At 47.0% G+C, this 10,427-nt stretch overlaps 1 protein-coding gene across 7 annotated transcripts in view; it reads left to right on the forward strand.

Annotated features, from left to right (window-relative positions):
- The window catches only part of ARHGAP6 (Rho GTPase activating protein 6), a 246,277-nt gene that overhangs the window by 232,077 nt on the left and 3,773 nt on the right, over nt 1–10,427 (forward strand). For 6 of the 7 annotated variants that reach the window (XM_025857723.2, XM_073902102.1, XM_073902099.1 and 3 more), the window contains exons 11-12: nt 6,755–7,023; nt 10,183–10,263. In XM_025857723.2, coding sequence (XP_025713508.1) covers nt 6,755–7,023; nt 10,183–10,263 — 350 coding nt within the window. The remainder of the gene's footprint in view (nt 1–6,754; nt 7,024–10,182; nt 10,264–10,427) is intronic. The other variant, XM_073902105.1, reaches the window with a different exon arrangement.

Genomic DNA, 10,427 nt, shown 5'->3' on the forward strand with positions numbered 1-10,427 from the left:
GGAATATTTATTAGTTATATGCTCTTTTCTTCACAGACACTCAAAATAGACCCCCCTCCTTTGATTTAGGGCTGTAGGGAGATAGGGGATGAGAGTGCAAAAGGCAAATCAGAAAGGACAAGGCATGCCGAGCGCGGGTATTTGCAACAGACGCCAGGCCCCGTAGCAGGGCTGGGGGTAGGGCGAGGAGCGCGAGGCGCTCACGTAGGTGCCAAAGTGAAGGGTGTGCCAAACGCTCAGGCATCAGAATGCACAACATCAACGTGTCATATTTTTAAAATTCAAAGTTAGCACCAAAAATCTATGCTGAACAAAATATTTTTAAAAATTTAAAAGACTAGTACCATGCCCAGCCATACTGGAGCCTGAAGCCAAAGGCAAAATGTATAGGCTGCCCTCCGTGGAGACAGACCCATCAGTGGTGCTTTGAAAATACTGCCTTGCTTATCTTATTTTTCAACCAAGAGAACTGCTGTGTTTGACAATTTCTCCTGACCAAGTAACAACCCTAAATAAGTTTTAATTACGTTAACCTGAACTAAGTAATACAATTCTGTGTGGACACAAATGAAGCATTTAAACCTAATATAATGTTGTAAATTCTAATGTGCCAGCCTTTCAGTTTTTCAGTGTTTTTCAACTGCTTTAATGTTCTGAGGAAAAAAACAAAACAAAACCTAACCGTTAAAAATTACATAAAGCCTTGTCTACCTATATGGTATACCCATGTGCTATACAAGGCTAAGTAGAGCATTTTCCTTCCTGTACTCTGGAAATACAATCAAAATAAATTTAACTGCACTTGGGGAGAAAGCCAGTACAGATGAACCAAATCCATAGGTGTACGCTTTTTAAATTTCACTGTGTTTAATTCTGTTCGTGGCCTTCACAAAGTTTTTACTGAAATTGCCCCCCAACGTAGCAAAACTGGTGACCAGCCAATCAAAACCATGGAAGGAGCCTCATAGTCATCTCAAAGGATAGCACTTCAGAACTGAAAAGTAATTATTTTATTGAAAAGTATTTATTTTATTCCTCCCAGTGAATAAAAAAGATCTACCTTCTTCATGATGGAGGAGCGTTAGGCGTTCTCATAATTTCAAGGCATCACATTTAAATTATCCAATAAATATCAGGTAGATAATTTATTTTAATCTTTCAGAGACTGTCACTGAAAAATGTCTTCTTCCACAAAACCATGGAGCATTAGAAGATGGACTATAATTTTAGTTTTCCTTTCACTAGGATTTGTAAAGTCAAAAAAGTTCTCAGGAAATTTTCAGAGATAAGAAATCAGAATGACAGCAGTGAATCCTACTGACTGGCAGTAACTGTGGCCTCAACTGTCATTCCGTTCCAGCATCTTGGAAATTAATGAAGCATTAACACCCCCCCCCCCACCCCCCCCCCCCCCCCACACGCTGTTCGAGAAAGCCTTTTCAGCCAGACAATTTTAGGGAAAATGTATGTGGAATAGGGAATTCCCTAATGAAAAATTCCAAAAAGTCTGAATGCGCTTTCTATGAAAAGCCAATTCAAAATGGAGGGAGAATTTATCACATCAGCTCTTTCTTCCAGCGCCTTTATGATTCACACCTTCTTTACAAACTTGGAAAATATTAACTCGACGATGTTTTATCAGGCATACCGTAAAAAAAAAGAGAGAGAGAGAGAGAGAAAGAGAATAAAGCCAGCATCGTTTTCTCTCCCCCTGTCCTAAATGCCTTCATGTGCCACGGCTCTTAGGAGGGAATCCATAAGAGCTAAAAGGGGGGGGAGATATTTCACCAAAGCCCTGGGTAAGTCCTAATGTCCAGGGTGCTAGCCTCATCTCCTGGTGGGGAGTTTGGCTCCATTGTCAGCTTCTCTTTGGACGGGGGTGCCTTTGTCTGCGTAAGGGCTGCTTTGCAGAACTGAGCATGATTCATGTGAAAATCCTCCCTAAATCCAGAGTTGTTGTGGCACTGGACTCCTCTCCCTGGGCACTGAATCGTGTCTGGGATGGTTACGTGCTTCGGGTTCCAACAGACTGAGGCCTCTCAGCTGAATGATTAAGCCAAGGATGAAGCCAGCACAAGCTTGCCGTCTCCAAGGATGTTTCTCACTGGGGTAGCTCGGCAAGGGGCTGGGCTGCCACATCCGGTGATTGAACCAGAGTTTTCCATTTATCCGCAGAACAAGTTCTGTGCCTCCAGCTGCAGGGCAGGCCTGCCCACAGTACCCTGCCAGCGGCATCCTAAGCCCCTGACCTGGAGGGACCAGCGAAGGGTGAGAAAGTGATGCGCTCTCTCCATGTCCATCTCATGCTCGGTTGGTTAGCTGAGACTGGCCACGCCTGCCATGCATGGTCCTGGGGTTTTCAGGTCTCGTGGGGAAAAGCCCTCCATTCGCGGAGGCAAGCCCATGCCAACTGGTTACCTAGCCACTCACCATTCCCAGCCTCCATCCACTAAATCCCAAGACATAGAGAGCCCACTGCCTGCTTGCAGACTATTCCTCATCTAGTGAGTCACCGGTTCAGTATTTTCTATAAAGAAATACAAATCTTTTATTACCTTCACTTGCAGCACTGAACTGAAAATAGTCTTCATAGAGTCGAATCATCCTCGAGCGAATGTTAGTGAAGGCAGTGGTGGCCGCTTGTCTCATCTTTCAGTGATACCCAAAGTAGGGGTTCTGGTTTTGTTTCCAGTAGATTTAATGATAAAGCCATGGAACGCCACCCATTTTTTTTTTTTTTTTTTAACCTTGGAACTGCCTACGTTGTCAGTGAGAGTCCTGAGAAGTGAATAAAATAGTTTGGTTTCATTGACTAACTGGCGGGCTGTCATGTGGAAAGTTCAGTTTCCGGACGTGGGTTCTTAGGCAAATGTGGCCACCGCCTTACCGACTTCGGCTGAGAAAATGAAATGACAGCTAGGAAATAGCTCAAGCATTTACGAGGGTCATCGACTCCAAGTATAGCACATCGCAGTAAGACTGAATACTATTTATCAAATAAATTTGAGAAGGGTCTCGAGCCCCACTGCCCTGGCTGCTAGAAAGACACGTGATGTCCTGGTGTCTTCTGCTCAGCTCTAGACCGTGATCAGGAGCGAGGAGAATTGTTGGCAGTGCTTAGCACAACGCCCGCCATGCTGCCTGACCTCTGGGTGAGCACCAGCTCTTACCCTTGTCGCAGGCCAAGGGGTTATTTCACATCCGTGCATTTCACAAGCGGCTTGCCATGTGGTCGCAAACCATAGCCTCTTCTGTCACTAAGCTGTGCTGGGGGGCTGGGAAAGGAAGGCATCACCCCTCCTTGGACAGCCCCGTCTGCTCGTGTCCCTGGCTGTGAGCCCACCCGCCCTGAGGAGGTTCGTGGCCTGTGTCGACTGGGAGACAGGCCTCTGCCTCTACCTTCAGGGATTAGCTTTAGCCACCTCCTCCAGGTTCTCCCTTGGTTGGGGCCCCAGACGTCGTCACTTCGGTGGCTTGACTTAGGAGAATGAACCAGGAGAGCAGAGAAAGGCAGGTCAACCTCTCCTGCTCCCTGTCCCCTTAATGCGTTCTGACCCACAACCAAACTACATTCAGTTATCTGGGCCCGGCTGACTGGAGCTGGCTAGGATGGGCACACCTTCTATTCAACTGTGGCCCCGGCCACCTCAAGGTCAGGACCACCACGCTTACCCCCTCTGTCAGCCAGTGCTGAGGTTTGGGCCACTGTCTGTGTTTCCTTCCCGATTTGGCTCCCTGGGAGCCTCAGCCTGCTGTCCTGTCTATGGATGAGGGAGGGAAGGTAGCTTCGGCGTGGAGGTTCTCAAACTTGCCCGCGCAGCACGCTTACCTCGAGGGCTTTTTAAAACACAGTTTGCTAGCCCTGCTCCCAGATGCCCTTTCCACAGGCAAAGCCAGCTTTGTGGTCTGTGACCCATGCGGCTGCACAGGACCTCCACGAAGAAGGAGCCCACGTTTGGCTTGATGATCTGCTGTGACCGCCTTGAAATTCTTAATAGTTTTTCCCCAGGCGGCCCCACATGTTATAGCCAGTCCCGTCAGTAGGCCCAGAATGGAGCTGGAGAATTTGCATTTCCAGCAAGTTCCCCGGGCCATGTTCCCCAAAGAACGGAGGAGAGGGACAGTGGCCCTCCACCTCCTCCTTTGTCGCCTCTTCTCCACCAGAGCCAGTCACAGCCATGAGAATGGAAGGAAAATCGCATGGCAGCTTCGGTGATTTTTGTGACTGTTGTGATTGTTCTTTGTTTGATTTTGTTTGGGTTAAGCACACTAAATGTTTTCATGAAGCCTTTTCAGTGCCCCCAATAATTCCTGTGCGTGCGCTTTCCCTGTCTGTACACCAGTCCAGAAAGAGGGTATTGAAGCAGCTGACAGAAATATGTAAGTGGAACAATGTCGTAGTGAGTAATTTGAGAGGCGAGGGAAAGGAAAGCGGGGGGGGGGGGGGGGGGGGGGGGGGGGGGAGAAGGAACGGGGGGGGGGGGGGGGGGGGGGGGGCGAACGGGGGGCTACGAGGAGGTTGGGGCGGGGGCAGGAGCGCAAGCGGCGCCCACAGGCTTCCTGCATCCCGAGCCCCGAGAGCCCCGAGAGCCCCGAGCGGAGTCCCGTGCCCGGGAGCCTTTCGCAGCCTTAGCAGAGAGACCTACGTTATTTGTGACGCGATGCCGCTTCCACTGGAGCGGGGGGAATCACCGACTTGCTTGGCAGAAACCCAGATAGATGTTCCCAGTGCCAAGACGCGATGCAGTTCTCCTGCAGGGTACCTTTCTTTACGCGCCTAACTGTCGGCTGAATCTGCAACTTGTCACGTTTTGCTGAATGTATTCTCTATGTTCTTTAAGACAGGTGAACAAGACACGAGACAGAATAATGGGGGTCTCCGTGAGTGAAAATACCACCTTTCCGACATTCTCCTCCCAATGGGAGGGAGCAAAAAAGCATTCGTAGCCCTGGTGGCTATTTTGTTTTGGCTAGTGAATTGACTTGGCTCTCTTTAAAACATCCCATAAAGGAAGGCTTTCTGGCCCTGCTGTTATGGATATAACACCATGACTTATTCTTGCTGAGTAGACAGAAGACATTTTCATTAATGACTGGGGAAACCCGTTAACTAAACGGGGAGAACAACGGAAATGGGCCCAGTCATAGAATTTCTAGCCCTGGTCCGAACCCTGATTCTAAGCTGAGCAACCTGTTCAACGCATTCAGTTTTTCTTATTTTCATAGTAAAACTTCCTCAACTGGAGTCAAAGTCATGACAGACAAGTGTCCATGTGTTTTGCTTTGTGTTTCCCTCCGCTAGAATTAGGGGGACTTCCCCCCTTGAATTAGATATGGAGGTTAGTTTCCTCCCTCCCCGCCCCCCCCCCCTTTCCAGCAGAAATAATAAGTTCTTTTGAGTTTTCCTTCATTCACTGGAGGCCTAACGTCTCTGGAAAATCATCCTCATGGTGGTTCTCTGGCTCTTTCCCATAAGATTGTCTGTCATCGGTTTAAAGAGGAGACAAGGAAAGGACTTATTTATTCCATGTGGGTAAGAAATTGCCTCAGCAAAAAGTGCTCGAGCCCCTGGCTGCGTCAGTAACAGGCGAGGCATGTCACAGATGCTGAAATGCTTTTCTCCTGGACGCTAACCCGCGCTGGAAACCCGAGACTAAGCTAGGTCCTCTGTGAGTGCGCGTCCTCCGTCCTCCGTGCTGCGTGCACACAGCCAGCCAGTTAGGAAAAGATTGCTCAGGCATGTGTTTACCTTCTTTAGGATCCCAAAGGATTTGTTTTGAAGAATTGAAACAGAAGAAAGCAAAGACTAGTAATAGAGAAATGAAGCAGGGTTGTGGGGGAGAGACAAAAGTAGGTTCTGGAACTTTTAATCACTCTGTGATCATTTCCCTTCAAGATGTCAGGGCCACTTTTGAGGAAGGTAGAAAATACAGATGTTCCCAGGTAAGACTTCCAACACTCGTTTCATGTTGCTGAAGTTCTCATTTTCCTGTTCCTCTTGCATTTTCACTGTTATTTCTGTTGCTGTGACAACTCATGCACATAGAAGACGTACTGGATATGCTAATTAGCCTGTTTTATATCACTAGTGCCTTGTAGGATCATGTCAGGAGTATCAAAATACAGTGAACGCTAGTGATGGTCATGTATTTATCTCGTTGGCCTCTGTGCGTGAGACTGTTACTCCCCCCAGAAGCATCATCACCATCATCATCCAGAGTCGTCATCACAGGAAAGATGGATTTACTCACATGAAGTATTTGGGCAGGGGGAAGAGACGTTACCCATAAAACCATAATGAACTTGTAAAGTTTCAGTCGTAGTTTTATGTGACTTATTTTAAATTAAGGATATTGAGGAACATAAAAGACTTATCTGCCAGTTTTGCCTTACTTAACAGACAGGGAGCCTCAGACTTGACTTTCCCAATGGAGACGGGACTAACGCAACAGGCATTTCAGCGATGCACAGTGGAGAATACAGGGATCCATGTCTGTTTCATCCTCCCCTCCTCCCTTCGCCTTGACAGTTTCCGTAACAACTGTGGGGTTTCACTGCCCTCTGCCGGCCATGTCGTGGAAACGCTTTCCCGTTATTGCTGTACAAGTCTGGGAACATGGCTCCGAAGGTCTTTTTGTTTCAGCCCCTGTGCCCATGCATTCTCCGCCTGTCTTTTGTGTAACCGTCGTATTGTTTGAATCTGGTCACTAAGTGTTAACACACTCATGCACTTGCCATTGTCTTCTTGCACCAGAAGCCCTGACATGTTGCGATCGGAAGTTTCCTTTTCTGTGGGAGGAAGGCACTCGTCCACCGACTCCAACAAGGCCTCCAGCGGAGACCTCTCCCCTTATGACAACAACTCCCCAGTGCTGTCTGAGCGCTCTTTGCTGGCTATGCAAGAGGACGCGGCCCCGGGGGGCTCGGAGAAGCTTTACAAAGGGCCGGAGCAGTATGTGCTGGTGAGCCACTTGCCATCGTCGAAATCAAGGGAGAGTTCTCCTGGACCAAGGCTTGGCAAAGGTAACTGGAACCTGGCTGGCGCGGGCCAGATCAGTGACTCTGATTGCAGATGGCATGGTACGGGCCCTTGGGCCGTCTCTTCATCTCTTCCTTGTTTCATGTTCCTGTCATTCTGTGACATTTACTGAGTTCCTGCTCTAGGAAGAGGAAGGTGTGGTGGGCGAGCCCAGTCATGGTCTCGGAGGCTCCCTGCTGACCGGGGCATCTGGGAAGCAGTCTCATGCCCAGAGAGCCACTGATATTCCCAGCTGATCCTTCCCCTGAGCATCTGAGGAACTTGGTAGGTCCTGGCCAGTGAGTTTGGGCGCATGTCACCCAATTATTGCTGCTACTTCTATAAAGAGAACAAGCTGAACCCACTATATCAGGAGACATCATGTTCCCAAGAGGTCTCCATGAGAGATTAAGATTTTTTTTTTTAAGCAAAATAAGGGTTCCGTGGTCAAATACATTTGGGGAATGCTGGGTTAACCAAGCTAATAGTTTCTCTATTGTATAATTTCTCAAACTCTTTAAAGTACTAATGGGCACCATTAATTCGCACAATGGAAGGGAGAGTGTGCTTTGTAGTTTTTCCCAAATTTATTTGACCACTAAATGTTTGGTTCTGCTCTTTCCCTCCACAGGGTAATTCCTCAGTGCCAGGACTCAGCAGGATGCTCTGAGTAATAAGTGGAAGACACAGTGCAAATTCTTGCTCTCTTATCCTACGGGTATCACTTAATCCAAACAGACACCCTGAAAGGGCTCTGTTTTTTGATGGGTTTTTTTTTTTAGGGGGGGGTCTAAATCATAGCATGTTTATTTTTATTTTACAAATATTCATGTCAAAAAATAATTTTTAAAAATTGTAATGAAAACAGTAACCCATGTTCCCCTCAAGCATAAAATTTATTTTTAAAATGTGGAACTTGGGGCGCCTGGGTGGCTCAGTCGGTTAAGCGTCTGCCTTCGGCTCAGGTCGTGGTCCCAGGGTCCTGGGATCGAGCCCCGCGTCGGGCTCCCTGCTCGGTGGGGAGCCTGCTTCTCCCTCTCCCTCTGCTGCTCCCCCTGCATGTGCTCTCCCTCTCCTCCCTGCTCATGCTCTTTTCTTGCCGTCTTGGTCTGTCTCTCTCTCAGATAAATAAATAGAATCTTTTAAAGAAAATAAAATGTGAAACTTTATTTTTTCTAGTCCCTGTCCAGATGCATCCCTAATTTGATATATTTGTTTTCAAAGCATAGCTGCTTTTGAATTCAGCTTATTTTACTTAAAATCATATCATTAACATTTTCCATTTTGCTAACATTCTTCATGGCCACTATATATTTCCCTTAAATCGATGTATCATCGATTTCTAACTATTCCCTTTCTGATGCATATAGATGATCTCTAGTTTCTGCTCTTTTAAATTGGTGACAGATTTTCTGTATACAATATTCTCTGCAATAATAGCAACAAAAAAGGCAATCTGAAGAGACTTTTGCTATTATGAAAGGCATGGCATATTTGGGTCTCTAAATACAAATTCAAAGAGAGATTACTAGACAACTTACCACTAAGAAAGCTCGATTCTTTCTTCCCAGGATCAGTGTGTTTGCTTCATAGTGTCTTAGCAGGTAGGCTAAGATACACATTAGCTCTAATTAGCCGGTAGACTAAAGCACGTATTTGTTCTTTCTGACCATTCAATATCCTGGCCAACTCTAACCCTGTGGTCCTCGATTTTGTATCCAGGAAGACAGCTGACAATGTCTGGAGGCGTTTGGGGCTGTCACAGCCTAGGACGGGGTGCTACCCAGCATCCCACAGCACACAGGACGGCCCCACACAGAGAAAGATCCGGCCCCAGATATCACTGGTGCAGGGGCTGAGCCATCTTACCTAAGCGTAACTTTCTCCCTGGAAATAACCTCACCCCGAGGGAACTAGAAACAAGTCGTGTTAGGGGCGCCTGGGTGGCTCAGTCAGTTAAGCATCTGCCTTTGGCTCAGGTCATGATCTCAGGGTCCTGGGATCGAGTCCCGCATTCAGAGGATCCTGCTCAGCGGGGAGCCTGCTTCTCCCTCTCCCTCTGCCCGCCGCTCCCCCTGCTTGTGCTCTTTCTCTCTCTGTCCAATAAATAAATACAATCTTAAAGAAAAAAAAAAGAAACAAGTCATGTTAGTATCCCATGACAAGAGCGCTTGATTTGGAGTCAGTAACCATGCTGCCACTTTCAAACTGCAGGACCTCGTGGGAAAGATTGAGTTTTTTGGAGTCCCCTTTCTTCCTTGTATGAAAACTAAGGAAGACAGCCGTATTCATTCGTAGAGCTTAACCAGCTAATCCATGTAAAGTCCTCAACCCGCAACTTGGCACGTAGGAAGCGCTCGACAGTCCTCGCCCCGTAGCCACGTGCAGTTCCTAGCTGCTCCTTCGGCCGCTGGCCTCACCTCTAAAGTGGACTCAGGGCATCTCCTCGGAATTAAAGGAGAGAGTGCGTTTGAACGGCTGCCACCGGGAAGCGCCCGGTAGACTTTTGCTTCGAGAAATACTCATTATGATCACATCCCAGGCTCTCTCTCTCTCTCTCAAATGAATAAATAAAATTTTAAAAAAGACAAAACAACACATGCATTTATCATCTTACAGTTCGGGACTTCAGAAATCCAAAATGGATCTGCAGGGCTGCATTCCCTCAGGAGGCTCTAAGGAACAATCTCTTCCCTTGCCTTTTCTAGCTTCTAGAGGCCACCTGTGTTCTTTGGCTCATGGCCCTTCCTCCACCTTGGAAGCCAGCAATGTAGCATCTTCTCTTCCGCCTTCCCCTTATAAGGACCCTTGTGATTGCATCAGGCCCGCCCAGATAATCCAGGATCATCTTCTCATCTCAAGATTCAGTCATTTCATCACACCTGTAAAGTCCCTTTGGCGTATAACCTCTTTACAGGTTCCGAGGATCATGGCACAGACATCTTTGGGGGGCCTGATTCTGGGTACCACAACCATTATAGAGGAAGCCTTTTTGTAAATCCCAAATGGGATAAGCCCCCTGAAAGGCAGGCATGCATCAAATTCTGTCTTGTATCCGCCACAGTCTTGAATGTGGCGCTGTTACCAAAATAATTTGTTTCTTGATTTTTGCTCTTCACTTTTTATTGTGAGTGACATACCTTTCTCTATACACTTTTTCCTAGATATGTCAGAGGAGCCTTTCAATATCTGGGGAACTTGGCATTCAACATTAAAAAGTGGTTCCAAAGACCCAGGAATGACAGGTGACATATTATCTTTTCAAGACCGTTTATTGCATTTACTTTTTAACTTAATATTCTTTAATTTTTGTCTTACTGTCGTATTACGTACTTGCCAAGCATTATTTGGAAAATGCTAAAAATAGGGGGGAAATCAGATCAAGCTATACTTAGCCTTTCTGCCAAAA

The sequence above is a fragment of the Callorhinus ursinus genome, unplaced genomic scaffold, assembly GCF_003265705.2.
Source record: "Callorhinus ursinus isolate GAN/ISIS: 27379988/994484 unplaced genomic scaffold, GSC_fseal_2.0 scaffold16, whole genome shotgun sequence".
NCBI classification, from domain to species: domain Eukaryota; kingdom Metazoa; phylum Chordata; class Mammalia; order Carnivora; family Otariidae; genus Callorhinus; species Callorhinus ursinus.